The 22,164-nt window shown below is 50.5% G+C and overlaps 7 protein-coding genes across 7 annotated transcripts; 4 read left to right on the top strand and 3 right to left on the bottom strand.

The window, feature by feature from the left end:
* Nucleotides 1-1,051: 1,051 nt before the first annotated feature.
* On the bottom strand, nt 1,052-4,053 carry H6S33_010544 (uncharacterized protein; the record flags this gene model as incomplete). The annotated part of the gene is made up of 3 exons (XM_044842034.1): nt 1,052-1,763; nt 1,845-3,172; nt 3,259-4,053. 3 exons carry the CDS (start codon nt 4,051-4,053, stop codon nt 1,052-1,054), a joined length of 2,835 nt encoding a protein of 944 aa, XP_044696474.1.
* Nucleotides 4,054-7,556: 3,503 nt separating this feature from the next.
* Nucleotides 7,557-7,961, bottom strand: H6S33_010543 (uncharacterized protein; the record flags this gene model as incomplete). The annotated part of the gene is made up of 1 exon (XM_044842023.1): nt 7,557-7,961. The coding sequence occupies one exon, from the start codon at nt 7,959-7,961 to the stop codon at nt 7,557-7,559; it is 405 nt and encodes a 134-aa protein (XP_044696473.1).
* Nucleotides 7,962-8,251: 290 nt separating this feature from the next.
* H6S33_010542 (uncharacterized protein) lies at nt 8,252-11,071 on the top strand (the record flags this gene model as incomplete). Its single annotated transcript, XM_044842012.1, has 8 exons — nt 8,252-8,267; nt 8,571-9,112; nt 9,194-9,427; nt 9,557-9,991; nt 10,047-10,220; nt 10,516-10,537; nt 10,645-10,739; nt 10,793-11,071. 8 exons carry the CDS (start codon nt 8,252-8,254, stop codon nt 11,069-11,071), a joined length of 1,797 nt encoding a protein of 598 aa, XP_044696472.1.
* Nucleotides 11,072-11,965: 894 nt separating this feature from the next.
* H6S33_010541 (uncharacterized protein) lies at nt 11,966-12,280 on the top strand (the record flags this gene model as incomplete). The annotated part of the gene is made up of 1 exon (XM_044842001.1): nt 11,966-12,280. One exon carries the CDS (start codon nt 11,966-11,968, stop codon nt 12,278-12,280), a length of 315 nt encoding a protein of 104 aa, XP_044696471.1.
* A 906-nt stretch (nt 12,281-13,186) lies between these two features.
* On the top strand, nt 13,187-13,564 carry H6S33_010540 (uncharacterized protein; the record flags this gene model as incomplete). Its single annotated transcript, XM_044841990.1, has 1 exon — nt 13,187-13,564. One exon carries the CDS (start codon nt 13,187-13,189, stop codon nt 13,562-13,564), a length of 378 nt encoding a protein of 125 aa, XP_044696470.1.
* A 416-nt stretch (nt 13,565-13,980) lies between these two features.
* H6S33_010539 (uncharacterized protein) lies at nt 13,981-14,907 on the top strand (the record flags this gene model as incomplete). Its single annotated transcript, XM_044841979.1, has 1 exon — nt 13,981-14,907. One exon carries the CDS (start codon nt 13,981-13,983, stop codon nt 14,905-14,907), a length of 927 nt encoding a protein of 308 aa, XP_044696469.1.
* Nucleotides 14,908-19,574: 4,667 nt separating this feature from the next.
* H6S33_010538 (uncharacterized protein) lies at nt 19,575-19,973 on the bottom strand (the record flags this gene model as incomplete). The annotated part of the gene is made up of 1 exon (XM_044841968.1): nt 19,575-19,973. One exon carries the CDS (start codon nt 19,971-19,973, stop codon nt 19,575-19,577), a length of 399 nt encoding a protein of 132 aa, XP_044696468.1.
* Between the last annotated feature and the right edge of the window lie 2,191 nt (nt 19,974-22,164).

Below are 22,164 nucleotides of genomic sequence, written 5' to 3'. Positions count from 1 at the left end.
CGTGCTGACAGCACTCGTCAGTAATATCTGCACCAGGAGATCAAATCACAACGAGATGCTCGCCAGGCGCTGCCAGAACATATCGCTCACACCTAGAGAGCACTCGTCAGTACTATCTGCGCCAGGAGAGCATTCTCAACGAGCTGCTCGCCAGGCACCGCCAGAGCATATCGCCCACGCCAAGACACTCTTCGTCAACGAGTTTTTCCAGGTACTGCCAAGAGATATTGCTCACGTCTGGAGAGCACCACGAATGCTTCCATAGCACTGACTAATACTCGTAGAGCTGCGGAAACATCTTTAATAATACTATTCAAGGTGGCACACCCCCCACTTAGACCCATATGAATCGATACGCTTTCTTCAAAGGCAAGCTAGGCATCGCCGGTCTCTCAAACAATATCTCACGTGGGTATTCTTCACGCCGCTGAACGGTCAGTCGCGGAATACTGATACGGGCACTGTCGTGTATACTGGAGATGGCTACCAAACCTTTGACGAACGTGTATGTATCTGTCGATTCATGAAAGGCATAAGCCTTGAGGTTGAGGCCATTGTACGGCTCGTCTGAAAAGCTCAATGTCCATGCATAAGCAGCAAACATGGACTGGAAAAAGGTGCAGGATGACTTTACTGGTCGGAAGACCAATGCCTGCCTACCGCGCCCTCCTGGAGCTGGCTTGCTGGATAGTCAGACTCAGATACTGAGCGGCCGATACTCACCTCCCTCTTCCAATCCGCATGCGTACTAGCAGAACGACACGAATTTTGAATTAGACGGTCCTATTGGGTCTAACATTCCACTCGTAGAGCACTCGCCACTACCCTCAGAGCATTCACTGAATAGCACCCGGTATTCCTCTCATATCACTTGATAGCACTCGGTATTCCTCTCATATCACTGGATAGCACTCGGTAATCCTCTCACATCACTGGATAGCACTCGGTAATGCTCTCACTGGATAGCACCCGGTAAGCCTCTCACATCACTGGATAGCACTCGGTGATCCTCTCACATCACTGCATAGCACTCGGGAATGCTTTACAGCATTCAACTGAATTCATTCCACGTACGCAAATCTATCCTAGTATTTACCAGCCAATTGCCAGCATCCACCTCGAACAAATAGGCCATTCCTAATATACTCCGAATATTCACGACCCACATCCTCTTCCTCCTCCTCCTACAGACCTTCAGCAGCCCATGTGAGCTATCAGCGATACAACGATCCTTCACCTCAAGTAGCTCAACTACATATAGTCTATGTGCGCGCCCTGTGCTATCCCGCACCTTGAACAGAGCCTCTACACGTCCTGGTAAGCGTCCCCGAAACACTCCCCACTGCTCTGAAGAACCTACCGATACCCATGCCCAATCCTTTCTTATTTTCCCCTTCCTAAAAGATGCTGTTCCCGTACACCTGATGTTGTGAACCTCGTATACGTCAGGCCTTTGGAAGATTGGTATTGGAACCTGCAAGCATGTGAAAACCACAACCCGGCGCTCCAACATGCTCTCAGAGCTTCCGGCAAAGCTCTGAGAGCATCCCGCATCCTCGGCATACTCCTTTATCAGGCGATATAGCGTGATATGGCTCATTTGCAGTCTGTCTGCCACGTTGAAAAGTCTTTCCGATTTCGCCGAGGGGTTGCAAAGACGCTTCAGTGGCAGTCCGCTTTCTACTATTGAGCGTTCGTTTGGCGTTTTCTTGCGGCCCTCGATGTTGAAAATGTCGAGCAACTCCTTGAGGTTATCCCGATGGCTCCAGAGGATGTCGTCAGTACTCTCAGAACCTCCGACGATGTCTTTCAGATTCAGAATTCGAATCTCTAACGCCAATCACCTCCCTCCATAGTCCAGTATCTGCGTCGCAGCATCAACCTTGTTGGACGCTCTGTAAGCTTCTTTTACCTGCCGTACATGGGCAAGCTCGCTGACGTCCGTGGAGTATTGAGGAATGCTACCAAAGCGCTCAACGTGCTCCCGGTAGTGCATTAAGACGTGCAATTTGATGAAGTTGAAGTGCGATCTTTCCCGAATCTCCCGGATCTCCTCCAAGCCTCGCTGGGTGCTCTGGGAGCCACTAATTGCTTTCGTTCGATCTCTCGCATCCTTTAACGTCTTCTTGTACGCCCTGAATTCTGAAAAGATATCCTTGTGTTTATGGAAATCCTCGAGATAGCTCTCCATATAGTCCAGTGTGCTCGTTGTATGACTCCTATATTGCGCCATTAAGTGGAAGTCTATTAGGCTTCGAACGCATTTCAAAGCTTTTGCGAAGTCGCTCCTGACAGCCACTCCCGGGTTTCTCAGAGCAGCCGCGAGTGCTCCTAGAACGACCCGCCCCAGATTCCGCATCTCTTTCCCTTGCCATTGGGTGGTAGAACGATATGCCTTGTTTGGTACTGCTAGTCCAGGGTAAGGCGCAATCGAAGCCCAAGCTTTGTCGAATTCCTCCAATCGATGATGCTTCTTCAAGAAACCCTGAATCCACTCCATCATGTGCTTCAACATCCCCAGGTAAATATTGTGCAGTATGTCCGGTTTATTGAGATCGTACGGATTAACCCTCGGCATACCCCAGAAAGCATTGAAGAGTGTTTTGACGGATCTCCCAACAAGGTATTCTACCGGTTCTAGATTGCCCGGGTTCTCGCCAAATAGCTGTACCCTCTCCCTGTAGTCCTCGTGATTGCGCATAGAGCTTCGACGAGTGCTCCCAAGATTGTGAAACTCCACCTCGCATCTCGGGCAAGCACTAGTGCTAATGTTTTGCAAGTTTGAATGCTCGGGTTGATCGGCGATCCAGCCCGAGAGCACCGGAAAGCATAGTCGTTCATAGCCATCGGCGCATTTGATTAGCTCGCCCTCCTGAGAGCACTCGCGAATGCTTTGAAAGATCTCCCCAAGGGCACGATGCAGTGCCATTTGACTCTGACGTCTTAAAACGCAATTAGCGAGTGTTGTATTCTTTCCGAGCTTCGGTGGCACTGGTAGCAGCCCTAGGAGAATGAATGAATGCCCTGTGGGCTTGTTGCGCACCGACGACTTGATGTTCCCGATGGTAAGATAGATTGGCCAGGCTTTCTTGTCCCCGCTGAAATTTGTCAGATGTGTGCCATCCGACGCGCAGATAATTGGTATGACAGTGGACCCCTCCGGTAACGTATTCTGTCGAGAAGACATTAGCGACTGCTCCTGTGGCATCATCGACTGCTCATAGAGCACCTCAAGTTGACAGGGTGAAGTTTACGGACCTGTATCTCCCACCACCAATCTCCTGTATGCATTTCCACGTACATTCGCTCGCCGAATTCATTATGCTCCACCACGGGCGAATACATTAATGACTCCCGGAAGGCAAGTTGCCCTAGAAGATATCGGACGACTACCATTGGATCCCGGTAGTAGTAAGAGATCTTCTCGCCCCCAATATCCATCTCCGAATGATTCCAGCTCGCCTTTCCCAGTATATCGTTCATTTCCTCCAACCTCTTGATAAAACCCAGCCCAGTGCTGTAGGAGCACTCGCCACCACTCGGCGGAGCGTGTAGAAAGAAGCTGTCGATGTTCCCCTGTGAGGCTTTGGACAGTGTGAAATAGCGTGCCATTCTGAACTCGTATGCTGACCGGAATGGGTGCCATGGGTATTGGAGAAGGCTCTCTGAGCACTCGTCGTAGTCCTCCGAGCGGTAAAGTGGCTCCCCAGCACCCTCGTAAACTGTCGTAGATGCCCTACTATGCCCATTTGAATCGTTATCTGCCTCTTCCATCACGAAATATGATTCGGATTCGAGGTCCGAATTGTTACCCGAATCTTGGTCGAAAATGTCCGACTCTGAATCGTAATGCGTGTCTGAATAGTAATCGGGAATGCTCTTTGGGCTCTCGTCAGTGTTGTCGGGGGTCTCTGCAGGTTGATCGTGCTCCAGCAGTGAATATTGATTTCCCAGCCATTCATCTGCTTCCAAAGGATGGATCGTTGGAAGATGTCTGTCAAAATTCGTGGAGGAGTTGTACCTCTTGCTGCAAAAAGGGCAAGACGATTTCATTGGACTCGAGAATTTGCAGTCTGCCAAGGCGGAGGCTCTTTCCTGCAGGCGGTGCAGAGTTCTCTACGAACGATTTGTCATCCAATGAGGCTCTCGCCGCCAAGCGGTTGTGCAGTGTGCTCTACAGAGTGCTCACTGCAGAGTGCTCGCCAAGTGATTGTGAGCCTTGTGCTCGCACCTCCACCATAGCGAGGCTGATTTTGACGTCATACATCTCCAACGGAATAATGCACACACAAACACAAGCATAAAACGAGAAGAAACAACAATCACCACAATCATGCCGCCAACGATGCTTCGTTCTACCCTCTCAGCATTCGCTCTCTCTCTCTGAGCACTCGCGGATGCTATTCAGATCATGGAGAGACCATTCTCACCGCCAAATTCGATACTAATATCGGATATGCGCTCAGAGGATACACACTCTCCGACTCAGCTTCATAGCGCACAGAGCCCCGACACCAACAAGAACACAAACACCAACCCAACATAGGAATCCAATCGACACCACTGTTGGTACTACTGTCAGAGCATTCCCGAGTGCGCCTAGAGCATTCATCTACGTCATTCAATTAAATCAAACTGTTACGAACTATATTGTTGTACTAAATGTATGAACGGTTAGGGAGTCTGGAAGGTTCCGTGGGATTAGTAATCGGTTGTCATTTCCTTACTATATAAAGCGACTTGTGTCTTCTGTTGTTTCTTCTTCTCTTTCCTTACGCAACATCTTGTATTCTACTTTGGGTTATTACTTTGGGGGATTTACTTCGCTTCAATACATTACTTTACTCTCAGTTCACGTTACGTCTGCTGCCCTTCATGCCCAGTGCATCCGCTGTTATGATCCTCGCCGCCTCATTGTTCCTCGCCGCGTCCTTCGCGGCCCTCGTCGCTGTCCTCCCCTCTGTCTCTCTACAGACCGCTGTCCCTGCCTTCGGGTATACCACTGCATCATCCCTCGCCCTCTCGCGAGGCCTATCCTACCCTCTAGGGGACCTAATCATGTCCCTCGACCCCTCAGCTTCCGCCTCGCCCATGGTTCTTTACACAAACCTCCAGAGTAGAATCTTCGAGTGCGCCTAGAGCATTGATCTACGTCATGTATTGGAGCAAACATTGAGGACGGCTTGGAGCACCATATGCAGCACTGGTGGGATCACCCGGGGGTGCTCGTACAGTACCCGAGGATGCTCGTACAGCACCCGAGGATGCTCGTATAGCACACGGGGGTGCTCTCGGAAGCATGATGAGCCCTTGAATAGCTGATTGTATTCGGTATAAGAGCACCCTTCTCCTCCTTCCAGATCGTGAGAGCTTCCTAACCATCTTCCAGCGCTACCTATCACTTCAAGCCCCTCCCTGCTATCTAAGCGTTCAAGATACCTCTTGAAAGCGCATTCAGCTCACGTTTCAAGTTTAGGCTTCAACTTGAAGTTTCAAGTTTCGTTTCAAGTTCAAGCTTTCAAGCTGCACACCTAGCGATCATATATAAGATGGTATATCCTCCTTAATCCTATTGCTTTCAGAACCATACTCATCACATATTTACTAAAGCCTTCATCCTCCCCTCAAGGCACTCCAGAGCGCTCACAGAAGAAGCGAGATCGCGATCCAGACACCGACGAATCAGATAGCAAAAAACGCCGAAGGAAGGAAAGGAAGGAGAAGAAGAAGGAGAAGAAGGAGAAGAAGAAGGAGAAGAAGAAGGAGCAGAAGAAGAACGAGAAGTCCTCCCCTTCCTCGTCTCGCAAAGAGCAGAAAAGCCTCCAGCCTATCCCAGAAGAGATAGAAGAGACACCCCCGCCGCAGTCGTCGTCTTCCCGGAAGCATCCCCGAGTGGTTTCAAGCTCCCGACAGCACTCGTCACCACCCCCTCAGCACTCGTCACCATCTCCTCAGCACTCATCACCGCCCACTCGGCACTCGAGGCTCTTCCCAAAAGAGTTGGAATCAGTGCAATCTGAAGCTGAGTCCGACAGCGAAGGTTCCGTAGCAGGCACAGCAGCAGGCCCAGCAGGCCCAGCAACACACTCCGCAAAGCGCTCAGCAGTACGCACAGCAGCAGGCCCAGCAGGCCCAGCAACACACTCCGCAAAGCGACCAGCAGCAGGGACAGCAGCAGGCCCAGCAGCAGGCCCAAAACCCCAAAGAGGACGAGCACTTCAACGAGTCTCCAGTACTTCCCCAGAATTGAGCAGCTCGCCGCGACAACCGTCGGCCCCTGTCCGTAGAACCGTACTTCCAGTTCGAGCCCCTGCTCCAGAAGCAGTCGCCAGTGCTTCACAGAGCTCTCAATCCCGACCTCGCCGTCGGCTACCAATACCTAGTTCCCCTCCACCGGCAGAGCAGAGGCAAAGCCGCAGAGATCGTGCCCCAGAAACTCCCCCTCATGCCCCAGAAACTCCCCCGCGTGCTCAGGTAGTATACGCCAGTCCTCCAGAAGCATACCTCAGTGCTCCAGAAGCATCATCCCCAATCTCTCAAGCCCGATACACCAGCAAAATGACTCAGGCAAAGAAAGTAAAGATGGCTTTAGGTTTGATCAACCTCTCTAAATCGCACACTAACATCCGCAACGGCCTCAAAGCGGAGATGCAGAACACCGGTTGGGTCAACAAAACCGTTTCCGGAACAGCAGCGTTCAATGCTCTATGCCTCCATGTGTTGAACATACACCCTCTCAGTGGTTTCCTGCCTATGTGGAACGGAGGCGGTTCCGCAACCCGCAGAGCACTCGCGGACGCTTTGAAGTGGCTAATCGCTGATGTTGGGCGGAAGGAAAAGCTATTGAGGGGGCAGGGAAATCGCGAGTATAAAGAAGTTGCTGATGATAGCGATGATGATGAGGACGGTGGTCTGCCCGCCCAACGCTCTAAGAAGCGTAAACGGGACCCAGTGTCCGCAGATCTCGATAGACCTTCCATAATGGTTACGGTGGTAGACCCGGATGCTCTAGGAGCATTCTCCAGGGTTGCCCCGCCCCCTATCTATGACTGGAACCATCGACGAAATCAGAATTCGTTCATTGGAGTTCTGACCAAGATAACGTTTCCAGAGCTCTGCAATTTGATCCTGAAGCACACCCCACCCAACAGAGCAATCAGGAGTATCTGGGGAGCACTCGATAACGTTCCACCGGCATCCAATCCTCCTGTTCAGCCGATGGAGGTGCAGATCACTGATTCGGAAGAGGTCGAGGGTTGGTTGAAGAATAGCGTTGGCAGGCCTCGGAGGATACTGGCGGTACTCCACAGAGCGGGCGCGGGTGCTAATTTGGGTGGTGTTGAAACACCGCCGCTGACACGAGCATTCTCTCATATCGAGGAAGACGATTACACCATGATCGATATTCCAGCAGAGGACTCTGATTACGAGGAGGGAAATCACCACATAAATGCTAAAGAATGAGGGTATATTTGCCCAGAACTGATGCCAGTAATCAAAAGCTAATCCAGACTCTTGTTAGACGTCGTGATAGACAGCAGGATGCTATCGATGACTTAGACCCCAAATACCTGAGGAAGTATCCTCTGGGCGTAGGGGTTGCTGACGCAAACTTTGCACAGGGAGTAATCTGGACACCTGCCGGGATAGCAGCCAAGAGAGCTGCTGACGCACTCGCGGCTGCTGCTGGAGGCGGTGGTGGTGGTGGTGGTGGTGGTGGATCTTCTGGAGGCGGTGGTGGTGGTGGTGGTGGTGGTAATCCTCCTCCGGGCTGACCTCCTCCTCCTCCTCCTCCTCCTCCTCCTCATCCTCCTCCTCCCGGCTGACCTCCGGGCGGTGGTGGTGGTGGTGGTGGTAGTGGACCTTCTGGAGGCGGTGGTGGTGGTGGTGGTGGTGGTGGTGGAGGTGGTGGGCCAGCTGGAGACGGTGGAGGTGGTGGTGGTGGTGATGGTGGTGGGCATCATTAGTCTCCTTTGGTATAGTCTCTCACCACTCTTCCTGCGGATTTCTCACTACTAACCTTTGAAAAGCTGTACAGATTGCTCTCTGAGCACTCGCGACTGCTACTGAGATGGAGGAGGTGCGGTACGATTTTATGTTTTGGATTTCCTTTGTCTTGCGAGCATATATGAATTGATGGGTTTTTGAATAGCAGTATGGAGTGCTCTCTGAGCACTCGCAAGTGCTACTGAGATGGAGGTGCTGTACAATTTGATGTTTTGGATTTCCTTTGTCTTGCGAGCATATATCAATGGATGTGTTTTGTCGTATTAGATGAGATTAGATGAGATTAGATGAGATTAGATTATTCCGTGTCGTAATTGCATTGCTTTTGTTTCAGAGTCGAGTCAAACTCCTAGATTGCTCTCAGAGCACTCGGTATTGCTTCAGAAAGTGCAAAGTGCAGTAAAACGAGTGATTACAAATGATCCGGTTGAGCGGATCCCTGCCGTAGGAGGATTTGCCGTGCAAATTCTTCTTGATTAGCGGCGCAAATTTTCTCGCTAAGAATTGATTTCTAATCAAAGATACCGCGAGTGCTCCTAGAGTACTGAGGATATTCCTGCTAGCCATCAGAATAGCTCTCACCAAGCGCTCCTCCGGTTCAGCACCTCTTGCCCCAAAGCGCCCACGACTCCCAAGACGACCTGAAGAACATGAAGATTTACTGACTGACGAGTCTGAGATACCTCGCCGACCATTGACTCCACTGCCAGCCCGCACTCGGAGTAGTCAATCGACCACTGCCACCCAAATAGCTCATAAAGGCCTTCTCCATTCTTCCGAAACTCCCACTGGAAGAAGCAGTCCTAGCAGGGTTGAATTTCATCTCCCCGGCGACCATACTGACTTTGTTGAAGCGCAGGAGCAGGCTCAAGCAATAGAGGCGCCAGAGGTGGAGGAAATAGTTGATACCAGCCACTCAGAGTATGATGATTCTCCAGAGAACGAGCCCGAGAGTTCTGAGGAGAATGAGGATGAACCGGAGGATGAACCTCAAGCCTCCACCCAGAGGTCTCAGACTGTCAGAAAGAGACCTCGCACAGCTCCGCCGACTACTGCCAAAGCACTGGGCAATGCTCGGAGGAAAGCAACTGGCGCAGTAGCGGAGGTAATTGCTTCCTCCGACGTGTCAGTGGACGTGATACAGGTTTGACTCTATTCTGCTCATTTCATTTGTTTTATTCAATAGACTCGGAGGGTAACGCTTCAGAGGGGAGCTCGACTGGGCACAAATGTAATCCGGAAACAAGGTCAGGGTAGAGCAGCACCCATTTCGGAACCCAGCGAGAATGCATCTCAGAGAGCACTGCCGGCATCCCAGAGAGCACCCACTTCGGCACCCAGCCAGAATGCATCTCAGAGAGCACTCCCGGCATCCCAGAGAGCACCGCCAATACCCACACAGTCTAGGCCTTCTGAACCTGTTTATTATCATGATTACAGCTCTTCGAAGTGCCATATCGATCTTTCCTCAATGCGCTCTCGATAAGGGGAGTCCTCACCTACTTACCGGCCATATCTTTCTTCACCTCCTATTGACGGAATTGGCGAGAGCTCTGTGAGCAGTCCTCGGATTCCTTCAAGCCCTCAAATTCCTTCAGCCCAACCTCACAGCCAAATTCGATCGCAAGGAGTCTACGAAATCGACTATCTTCCCTCATCCAGGGAGAACGAGAATGCTCTGACGGCGGAAAGCGAGGTTCGTATTCCAGAGAGCACTCACGACGTCTTTGAGAACACTGGCGACATTCTTTCGAGCCAATTGACTCAGAGGTCTTTGTTATCCAACTCGAGGAGTGCAAATGTACTCTCAATGCAAGCACAGAGGATTGAGAAAGAGTACCGCATATTAATCGGGGAGCATACGCTTCTACATGAGCCGTTTCCACCTGCAGCAAGACTTTCGATACTGGTAGTGAGCATGTGGGCAACTGCAAGTCGCGGAGTGGGGTGTAGAGTAGACCTTGATGAGGTCGTAATTAAACAGGTGAGTGCCCCTGAAACGATTACGAGTGCTCTGGAAGCATAATTGAGAACGATAGGTCAGAAGTCTGCACTCCCGTGTCCGTTCCCACTTGATGCACGAGGTGAAAGGGCGCCTGGCAGACTCTACGATATACGGGCTTGGAAATCTTGTGGGGCCTGAGGCAAGGGCGGCTCAAGTCGAATATCTTTTGAAGAATGATCGTTTCTTGAGCCCCCAGCAGCATTACCAGGTATGATCAATGCCCAGAGAGCACCCGGAATGCCCACAGAGCACCCGGAAATGCTCAGAGAGCACTCGGGAAAGCCGCTAACAGATACTAGACCTACCGACTGCGCTTCCTTGCCCCGGAAATCGTCGATATATTGTATTTTAAATACTTTGATGGCGTCAGGATGCGAGGGGTTAGGGACCCCGAATTCCTAGAGCTGATAACCCCTACACTCATTTGCTTGATATCGACGGCGATCTGACACGGCATTCGGGCGTGATCGACAGGGACTTACGTTAAGCCTGATCATTTTCAGTCGCAGAATGAGAGCGTTGTTAGTAAGTATTGCCCAATGCCCTCACTGGTATGACGGGTGCTTTGGGAGCAATGACGGATGCTTTCAGAGCTATACTGAATTGCCGAGCTGACATCCCCACTCGAGTAGAAACGTTCAACAGGATGAGTAACACATGGAAGGGGAGGAGTAGACAGAATCAGGAGGCAACTTTGGAGTTAATCAAGGATAACCTTCGAGAAAAGGTATGCTAGTATGTAGGCAATAGGTGTTCTATTCTAAATACTTACCTTAATAGATACGAGAAAAGAAGGGTGTAACGATTGAGGTGATACCGGAGGATGGGTTTAGCGAGGACGATGAAGCTTTGGCTGCGGATCTTGCCGCATTCCGAGATGCTCGGAGAGCACTCAGGGGTGCTCCAGGAGGTCCTTCAAGTTCTGACAATGGCCAGGACGAGGTGATTCATGCCCAACTTCGCGACATTGACAGTGAAGAGGAGGGAGAGGAGGAAGAAGAGGAGCAACAACTACCAGTAGCGGGGGATTGCGAAGGGGGCGGGGAGGAAGATGTCTAGAACACTCGCGAGTGCTTTGGGAGAATACTCGAAAGTGCTTTGGGAGAACACTCGAAAGTGCTTTGGGAGAACACTCGCGAGTGCTTTGAGAGAACACTCGCGAGTGCTTTGGGAGAATACTCGCGAGTGCTTTGGGAGAATACTCGCAAATGCCTGGGGAGAACACTCCCGAGTGCGTCGGGGATAGCTGGAGATTTGTTCCGATTCATATTTTGTATTATATCCAGTAAGGGAGTTCAAGGAGGTATTGTCGTTAGTATTTAGTAATAGACAGGGGATCACCGTCTTGAGTGCTCTGTAAACAGTCTCGAGTGCTCTGTAAACAGTAGAGATCGTAAGGGTATGCCTGGAGAGAAAAGGGCATCGGGGGTGCGCCAGGTTCAAAGACCCGATCCCAGGTGCCGCTGGAGCAGTCGGAGTACTCCAGGATCTGCGGGAGTGCTCCAGGAGCAGTCAGGAAGGCTCCAGGAGCAGTCGGAGTACTCTAGGAGCTGCGGGAGTACTCCAGGAGCAGTCAGGAGTGCTCCAGGAGCAGTCAGGAGATATGAGCGCCCAACTGGCGCTCTCAGGTGAGGGGACTAGCGTCGGGGTAGCGCCGGGCGCTCGCGCTCAGTGTCCAGGCGGGGTCGGAGGGCTAGTGCACGCCGGGGCGAACTAGGGTGCGCCGGGGCGGAAAGATGCGCGCTAGACTGCGCTAGGAGCACTTGCCGTATCTCTGGAGAGGTAGTTTACCTACCGAGCGCCCTGAGCGCCCTGAGCGCCTCGGGCGTCTGGCGAAGGCTGCAGGTTTGCTGATGTACTGCCTCGGCTATCCCTGAACTTGAACATCAGGTCCAGGACCTATCTACGCAACTCGGGGAGGTAAGGGAATTGAATAACCTCCTTCGTAACCAGATGGCCACTGGTCCCAATCCTATTGTCCCTGTTCAAGCTCCTGTTCAAGTGCCCGTTCAAGCCCCAGATCAAGTCCCTGTACCAGTCGCACCTGCATCTACCCCTGGCCAAAGATCTGATAAAATCCCGGACCCCTCGAAATTCGATGGAATCCGTTCAGCTCTCCGTCCCTTTATTACTCAGCTCCGCCTCAAGATGATCGGTAATGCTGACCGCTTTACCTCTACCCAACAGCAACTGGTATACGCGATCAACCTTTTGTCCGGAGGTGCCCTCGGCCAGGTTATGCCCGTGGTTAATGGGGCAAGAATGTAACGGGAGTCTCTTCTAAGAGAAAATAGAATAAGATAGAATACAGACGGCCATGCAAGATAGACAATCAGGTTGCAGATTATTCAAAGATACTATCGCTAGAACTCAATAATCTTTAAGGGCTCTGCTACCGATAAGAACTTGATTTTTTCTTTCTGATGAAGACTGGCGAGAACAGGATTGAAGGGCGAGAATGAACCTGAGTACTTATACTCCGAAGACCTCTATTCTCTGCTCCTAACTCCTTACTAAGTTCCGGTGAAGCCTTTCCTCGGTGCCGGAAACAATACCACCGCTACCCCGCTTTTCTCTAAGCGTCAGCAGGTGTTTCCAATACCCAAGGCAACCACCCTTAGTCAAAGCCTTCGTAATACCTGCAGCCTTGGTTGCCACTCAACCGAGGGTCTGCACGAATGAGCTGCCGCTCAGGTGTAAGCTTAATTATTGCTGTAGAGCTTTCGCTTATTGTAGACTTCTTTCATGGATCGACTAGTGAATATACTGGGATACGAGGAGTTGGATTAGTCAGAAAGGTTCTATTTGGTTCTATCGGATTCTGTGGGTTGTAAGCGTGTGAGTCACTTTGGGTTTGTCATCGCTAGGATTTCCTTGGGTATATTACGGAGGTTTTGCTTTCGTTTCTTGTTCTTCTTCTTTTCTTTCTTATACTACGCAACGTCTTCTGTATCTACGCTGTCTATTACTATACAATATTATCTTCCTCTTCTTTACTCGAGAAGACCACCGCTTCGCTGCCCTCTGTCTTATTGGCCCTTGCCGACGCTGAAGTCCCTCAGGACCCCTATTGCGAGTTACCACACCGAACTCTACTATCCTCTTCGTACCCTGCGGAATACTCGCTACTCGCCCCCTTGAGATTACCTTGCATCGTCACCCGCACCGTACGACATGTCCACCCCCGACTCACCTACATGGGCCGCACCCAATGATGTAGAAGAATTCAAGCGGCAGTATGAGGTCGACGCTGCCGACTTATTTAACAATATCGCCGTCCTTGTCCAACGCATCCGCCTCGAGCGGGATACCTCCCGTACACAACTCGCCGCCACCAATGAAACCATTGACAACCTTGAGGAGCAGGTCACCCGGCTCAACCTCGACCTCAATGTCGCTCGCGCCGCCCCCGCTCCCACCGTCTCCGTCCCCATCGCCGCTGCTCCCCCACCTACTACTGTCCCCGCCTTCAGGTCCGAAAAGTTCCCAGACCCTGAAAAATTCGACGGCACCCATACCAAGCTCCCCGGATTCATTTCATGGATCGAATAGTGGAGGTACGGGGTTACGAAGAGTTTGATTAGTCAGAAAGGTTCTATTGGGTTCTGTCGGGTTCTGTTGATTGTTAATGTATGAGTCATGTTGGATTTGTTATCGCTGGGATTTCCTTGAGTATATTAAGGGGGGTTGTTTGTACTTTTCGATCTTTTTCTTCTTCTTCTTTCTTTACGCAACGTCTTCTGTATATACGCTGTTTATTGCTATATAATATTATCGTCCTCTTCTTTCTTTAAGAAGACCACCGCCTCGCTTCCTCTGTGCCTCGTCGAGCCTCACCAACGCTAGAGTCCCGTAGTACCCCTATTGCGAGTCCCCATACCGCCCCCTATTACACTCTTCGTACCCTGCGGAATACTCGCTACTCACCCCCTTGAGATTACGTTGCATCGTCATCAGCACCGTACGATATGTCCACCCCCGACCCACCTGTATGGGCTCCACCCAACGACGTAGAAGGATTCAGGCAGATGTATGAGGCCGACTCTACTGAATTATTCAACAACATCGCCACCCTCGTCCAGCGCGTCCGCTTCCAAAGGGACACCCTTCATACACAACTCACCGCCGCCAATGAAACCATTGACAACCTCGAGGAACAGATAGCCCGGCTCAACCTCGACCTCAATGTCGCCCGTGCTGCCCCCGCCCCTACCGTCGCTGTCCCCATTGCCGCTGCTCCCCCACCTGCTCCTGTCCCCGCCTTCAGGTCCGAAAAGTTTCCAGACCCTGAAAAATTCGATGGCACCCGCACCAAGCTCCCCGGATTCACCACCCAACTTCGAATGAAACTTGAAGTCAACCACGATCGGTTCCGAAACGAGGCAGCAAAGATTATTTATGCCGTCAGTCGCTTGGAAGGAAGGGCCCTTGACCAGGTCGTTCCACTCGTTAACGCTAACCCTGCCGCCCCCTTCTCCTCCGTCACTGCCTTCGTTGCCCACCTGGAAGCTTCGTTTGGAGACCCAGATCCCCGGGGTACCGCCCGTCGCCAGCTCGTTGCCCTGAAGCAGGGCAAAGGGGACTTCGCCACCTATTACTCGCAGTTCCTCTGTATTGTGGCATACCTGGACTACAACGAAGGAGCTAAGATCGATGCCCTGGCCGAAGGACTGTCGGAAGACCTGAAGGACGCCATGACATACTGGACAGATAGGCCTAACACCGTCGAGGCCTATGCCACCATGTTGATGACAATTGATAACCAGGTTCAGGGCCGCAAAGCTGAACAACGGGCCATCCATAATACGATGGGACAATTTACCGCCCCCGCCGCTGTCGCACACCCATCTCATACCGCCGGAGGCCTCACCCCAATGGACCTCTCTGCCCTCTAGGCCCTTTCCGCTCAACGCCCTGCCACCGAACAAAGATACACCTTTGTCAATGGACAACGTAAAACCTCTGCGGCCGAAAAAAAATGGCGAAGGGACAACAATCTCTGTATGTACTGCGCCAACCCCAGCCATGTCTTCGCCAACTGCCCCTCTGCCAATCGCCCACGTGGTAATCAACCGGTTATGAGGGGCGCTCTCCTCGTACCCGCTCATAATGCCGCACACCCCGCTGCCCCACCGATCGCTAGTCCCGCCTCTTCCGAGTCGGGTTTTCAGTAGTCCCGGGCTTGATCAATGGCCCCTGCCCGGGACCTTCTAATGTTTCTCCTTTGTCTGCGTCCTCTATCTCTGGCTTCTCGGTATCGTCTGTGGAGGATAAATTGGATGGGGATCATTTTGTTGCTTCGTGTGAAATTGTAAACAATAAAATATCCATCCAAACCCACGTATTGATTGATACCGGTTGCTCCGGATTCGCATTCATTGATGAAACATTCGCGCGCCATAACAACCTCCCATTTCTCTCCCTTAAATCACCCCGCACTCTTGAAGTCATCGACGGACGGCCCATATCCTCCGGACAGATTACCCACCTCTGCTACCTACCGCTATCAATTGACTCCCACCATGAAACTATCCCCTTCTTCGTCACCAAACTCGGCTCAGATCCACTCGTACTCGGAATCCCTTGGCTTCAATTACACGACGCTACATTACGGTTTAAGGACAATAGCATACTGTTCGACTCCGAATACTGCAAGCGCAAGTGCAACTCCTCCGTAACACCCGTTCCCATCAGAGGGATTACACCACCACCCCGTTTCCACCTCGTCAGTTCAGCTGCTCTCTGCCGCTTCGCTCGAAGGGACAAGCTCCAAATCTTCAGTACAACTATCGAGGAAATAGACCAAGCCATGGGCAAGCCCCATAAGGAAGACTGGAGGAACTGAGTCCCAACCCGGTACAAGAGGTTTCATGAGATGATGGACAAGAAGTTTGCTAATGGGATGCCGACTCGCCGCCCCTATGACCATAAGATACCGCTTAAGGAAGGAAAGGAGCCCCCGTTTGGGCCACTTTATGGTATGTCCCGTGAGGAGCTCATCGTGCTTAAGCAATACATACAGGACAACCTCCAAAAAGGCTTCATTCAGGCCAGCTCTTCGCCTGCCGGTGCCCCTGTCCTATTTGTTAAAAAAGCCGATGGAACACTCCGTCTCTGTGTGGATTATCGTGGCCTCAACGAACTCACTATAAAAAACCGCTATCCGCTGCCGCTCATCCGGGAAACTCTCGACCGCCTCTCCAAAGCCAAGTGGTACACCAAGCTTGACCTTCGCCAAGGGTATAATCAGATCCGAATGGCTGAGGGTGAAGAATGGAAAACAGCCTTCCGTACACGTTACGGACATTTTGAATATACGGTGATGCCCTTCGGCCTTACCAATGCGCCGGCCACCTTTCAACACTTCATTAATGATTGCGTCCGTGACTATCTTGATATGTTCTGTACAGCCTACCTTGACGATATTCTCATCTACAGCAACACCTTCAAGAAACATCAAGTACACGTCGAAAAGGTCCTGGAAGCCCTACAAAGAAATGGAGTACTGCTGAAACCAGAGAAATGCGAATTTCATACACAAAGCACCACCTACCTCGGCCTCATCATCGAACCCAACGGCATTAAAATGGATTCAAGAAAAGTGGAGACAGTGAAGAATTGGACCGTCCCCAAAACAGTTAAGGATGTGCAAGCATTTCTAGGTTTCGCTAATTTTTACCGCCGATTCATACGTGGGTTCTCGGAACTGGCTTCCCCCCTTACCAGACTGACACGCAAGGACATATCGTTCGAATGGACACCCGAAGCCCAAACTGCCTTCAACGCCTTGAAAAAAGCCTTTACAACCGCTCCCATCCTTACCCATTTCGACCCGGAGAAAGAAATTACCGTGGAAACCGATGCATCTGACTATGTCTCTGGAGGTGTACTCTCTCAATACGATGATAATGGTACCCTTCGACCCGTTGCATACTTCTCAAAGAAGCACTCCCCCGCCGAATGCAACTACGAGATTTACGACAAGGAATTACTGCGATTATTCGATCCTTTGAGGAATGGCGACCGGAACTTGAAGGGGCTGCACACCCAATCGCCGTCATATCCGATCATAAGAATCTCGAATACTTTATGAGTACTAAACAACTCAACCGGAGACAAGCCCGGTGGGCGGAATATTTATCATGGTTTAACTTTGTCATTAAGTACCGACCAGGGAAACAAGGAGGGAAACTGGATGAGTTGACAAGAAGATCAGGAGATCTCCCTGGAGAGGGGGATGAAAGACAATTACACCAGAGTCAAGTTGTATTGAAGAAGGAGAATCTTGACGCAAAGCTAAGTTTGTTGGCGGGTTCTTTCTCAAATGAGCCCGCTGAAAAGAACGCCTCACTGAATAGACTATTCGATGAAGGATATAGCGCTGACCCGTTTCCACAAAAGATACTGGATATGCGGAACAAAGGTGAACGACAATCAAAGGACATATTACTCGCCGAATGCACCGAAGTTGAAGGCCAGTTGCTTTACCGAGGCAGCATATATGTACCCGACTACGACCCTCTCAAGCTCCGAATCCTCCAACTTTATCATGACGCTGCCTCTGCCGGATACCCTGGACGCGAAAAAACATTCGAACTCATCAGTCGAGACTACTACTGGCCCCTTATGCGGAATTATATTGCCCGCTACATTCGGAACTGCCACATCTGTCAACGAAGCAAACCCAACACCCATGGAAAACTCGGCATACTTCGACCTTTACCGATTCCCGAACATCCATGGCAGGAGGTATCAATGGACTTCTTCACTGGCCTACCAGAGAGCGAAGGGTTCGATGCGATTATGGTAGTTGTTGACCGGTTAACAAAGATGCGACATCTCCTGCCATGTAATACCACCGTCAACTCCGAAGACCTCGCCCAACTATATCTGCGGAATATATGGAAGCTCCATGGACTACCCACACATGTTACCTCCGACCGCGGTACGCAATTTACAGCCAGGTTCTGGAAGGCTCTCTGTAAACACCTCGACATCGAAGCCAGAATGTCCATCGCCTTCCACCCGGAAACCGACGGCCAAACTGAAAGGCTGAACGCCGTAATGGAACAATATATACGTGGGTATGTCTCTTATCAACAGGACGATTGGGTAAAATGGCTCCCTATAGCAGAATTCTCCGCCAATAATCAAGTCTCCGCATCCGCCAAAGCTACACCATTCTTCACAAACTATGGTTTCCACCCTCGGTTTACAGTGACAATCAATTCGCTTGACAAGACCCCACCAAGCCTCAATGCTAAAGACTTCGCCTCGAAGATGAAAGAACTCCACGAACACCTGCGTTCCAATATCCGAACGGTGCAAGACCAACAAGAGCAGGCCGCTAATACCAAACGAACGCCGGCTCCGCGGTACGATATCGGTGATATTGTGTTTGTTTCAGCAAAAAACATCCGAAACACCCGTAACTCTCGGAAGTTGGACTGGAAGAAACTGGGACCATGCCCCGTCAAAGAAATCATATCGCCATATGCGTACCAAATCGACCTGCCTAGGAGCATGAAGATGCACCCCGTCTTCCATGTATCGTTGCTAGACCCTGCTGCAAATGATCCTGTCCCCGGTCAAATTCCACCACCACCCCCACCTATTATCGTTGAACAGGAGGAGGAGTACGCGGTTGAAGAAATCCTGGACTCACGAGAAACAAAAAATAACGGTCTGCAATATTTTGTTAAATGGACAGGCTATCCCGACCCCATCTGGGAACCCGCCGCATATCACGATAATACCGCCGCCGTTGATACTTTCCATACACGTTACTCCGACAAACCCGGACCGTTGGAAAGAAAAGTTAAGGTTAAGGCTCGCAGGAGCTCGCGCTTGAAGGGAGGGGCTACTTTCATGAATCGACTAGTTAATACACTGGGTTACAAGGAGTTGGATTAGTCAGAAAGGTTCTATTGGGTTCTATCGGGTTCTGTGGGTTGTAAGTATATGAGTCACTTTGGATTTGTCATCGCTGGGATTTCCTTGGGTATATTAGGAGGTCTCACTCTCGTTTCTTGTTCTCTTTCCTTTTCTTTCTTTTACTACGCAACGTCTTCTGTACCTACACTGTCTATTACTATACAATATTGTCTTCCTCTTCTTTACTCGAGAAGACCACCGCTTCGCTGCCCCTTGTCTTATTGACCCTTACCGACGCTGAAGTCCCTCAGGACCCCTATTGCGAGTTACCACACCGACCTCTACTATCCTCTTCGTACCCTGCGGAATACTCGCTACTCGCCCCCTTGAGATAGTCAAAGGATCGGTCGGGTCCTCCAAGGAGTGAGTGTACTCCACTGAAGTGGCTGGGAGGTAAGGGAGATGCCCCCACTACTGGCTGAATAATAGGGATAACTCTCCTTGTGGATCAGACCGGGAATGCTGCGAAGGGACTGGTCTTTTGCTCCATTGTGCTGGTGGCTGCCCTGGAAGAGGACCTGGAGTGTGGATTTGGTGCCGGAGTACCTGGTCTATCAACCACCAGCCTTCCTTCATCAAGGGCTCGCTGTATTTCGGCAACAAAGTCCGGTGGAGTGGTCGGATTTGTTCACTCAATCTCCATGGCATCAGCAGCCAGTTCATCTCTTTCCGCATACCTCCGGAGTTCTTCCTGAACAGAGTTGACCTCCATCTTCATGTACTCGAGAGCTTCTACCATAAGAGCATTCTGGGCTGCCTGGCGCACTTGTACAAGGAGGAGTGCCTGACTGCCCCGGGTCAACTGATTCTGCAGGCTGTGTTGGAGGTAGGTCTGGAGCTCTGTGAAGAACTGCTGAAGGGAAACCTCGTCGGTATCTTGCCAGGCAGGCTCACAACTGGGAATGTAGGTCTGTAGAGCGGTCCCGAGCTTCTTGACAAGCTGTGTCTGCCCGGTGGCATCAAGCTGGAGGGGCACCGGCTGCCATTCAATCTGAAGGGCCGCATCCGGAGCTGGGAGAGCGGACATTTGTGTATAGAGGAAAAATAATCTGAGGTGACTTGAGCCTTAAAGATTATCTGTAACGGGGGTCTCTTCTAAGAGAAAATAGAATAAGATAGAATAGAGACGGCCGTGCAAGATAGACAATCAGGTTGCAGATTATTCAAGGATACTATCGTTAGAACTCAAGAATCTTTAAGGGCTCTGCTACCGATAAGAACCTGGTTTTTCTTTCTGATGAAGATCGGCGAGAACAGGACTGAAGGGCGAGAATAAACCTGAGTACTTATACTCCGAAGGGCTCTATTCTCTGCTCCTAACTCCTTACTAAGTTCCGGTGAAGCCTCTCCTCGATGCCGGAAACAATACCACCGCTACCCCGCTTTTCTCTAAGCATCAGCAGGTGTTTCCGACACCTATGGCAACCACCCTTAGTCAAAGCCTTTATAACACCTGCAGCCCTGGTTGCCACACAACCGGGGCCTGCATGAATGAGCTACCGCTCAGATGTAAGCTTAATCATTGCTGTAGAGCTTTTCGCTTATTGTAGACTTCCCTAGCATAGTCCCTGCCCCTTCGGCCGACATACAATGCCCAGAGGATACAGAGGATCACCGGGCAATCAGAGCTTCACTCTGGCCGGGCTTGTAGTCACTGGCGAGGCATAGACTCGTCAGTCATTGCTCCCATGAATAGATCCCCTTCCTAGCGCCCGGAATGTAGTTACTCTAACAGCTGATAGCTAATCACACTGCCGGTACTTGCATATCACTGTGCAACTGGCTTCTAACAATAACTCTCAGCATGTAACCGGGCCCTGTGTGCACTCATACACCAAACAGTTGAAATGGCTCCGTTACATCGTCCATGCTTTACGACGGGAATCATTGGCACTAAAGGGGGATTCATTATGCGTGCAAAGAATTATTCTTTTCAATCCTTCAGCAGGGGCTGCTTTGTCAGTTGCGGTACCGTTTTCATTGAATTCAATTATTTGTGGTTGCAATTCATCCAGTTTCTCAATAAAAGAAATGCGGTATTTCAGAACATCATCTCGGTCATGCCCGTCAATGTAAACTCTTTTACAGACATCATTATAATTCAGGCCAAGCTTCAATAACCACCTTCTTGCTGTCCGTGCCCGAATAGTTGATCTTTTGTACACCTGGCTCTTGTTTCCGTCTTCTTCTCCATCATCTCTACCCAGAAGCAGGAGATATTCCTGAACACGAGCACAATGCTGATTTGAGTAAAGATAATCTCCAACAGCATCAGATAGTGTACGGGATGTGAGTTTATCACTTGATTTTACAATAAATTCACGAATGAATAACAGTAAAGACTCGTCTTCATACCATGTACTCATTCTTCTATAAATCCCACATTCCCCACGTGGGATTGTACGATTCTTGATCCAACTATCCTCCCATTCAATTAAACGTCTTGCCACATATGATCCCCATAAAGATGTACCTGCCACCCGTATTGCTGCTTGTCCATTCGCATTCTGTGGGAATTTCACACGGTCATGTATGAAGTTCAAAACCATTTCATGTCTTTTCCTCCACTGCCCCTCCAGATTCTCCACTCGACGAACAGATTGAAGCCGCAACCGTCTAGTTGAAACCTCAATTCCTTCCATAAGATTTGGATATTTTTCTTGTTCATGAGTGAGTACGACTCTCTGTTCTTCCCCCAATAGTAATAACGGGGTAGCAGATTCCGAATTTGCTTCCCCTTGTCTTTCAAACATACGGTTCACAGGAACACATAATGCATTTTCCTCCCAAAGCTGTTTCTCAGCTGCCCTTTTCCGTCTTTTATTCCTGTTGGAATCGCCGCCTCCAGTTCAGTCTTTCAAGGCAGGAAGAGATGCCGCACCTCTCATTTGTGCTTGAGGGGATCTGTTGAACAAATTGTTGAATTTTGCCTGTTCTGTATTGAGAGTTGCCGACTGTATACTGATATTATTTTCAGTAAATAGTTCTACAAACCGTCAGTAATAGTACAGGAATAACAATCGGAGTCGGAAGATAGGGTGAAGAAGTCTTTTGATGTCCTCCATTCGTTCAATAGGGGGTCGAGAGGACATGTAAGCGGCTAACGCATGTTGATAGTGTTCGTAGGCGCTTTCCTCTCCACAGGTCGTAGCTAGATAGGCGTCTGCGATCATTTCTCGGCAATGTAGTTCATTGGAGGGGGTAGGGATGGAACCCAT

The sequence above is a fragment of the Morchella sextelata genome (assembly GCF_020137385.1).
Source record: "Morchella sextelata strain SCLS chromosome Unknown scls_5, whole genome shotgun sequence".
Lineage (NCBI taxonomy): Eukaryota > Fungi > Ascomycota > Pezizomycetes > Pezizales > Morchellaceae > Morchella > Morchella sextelata.
This window is presented reverse-complemented; position numbering and strand designations above follow the sequence as displayed.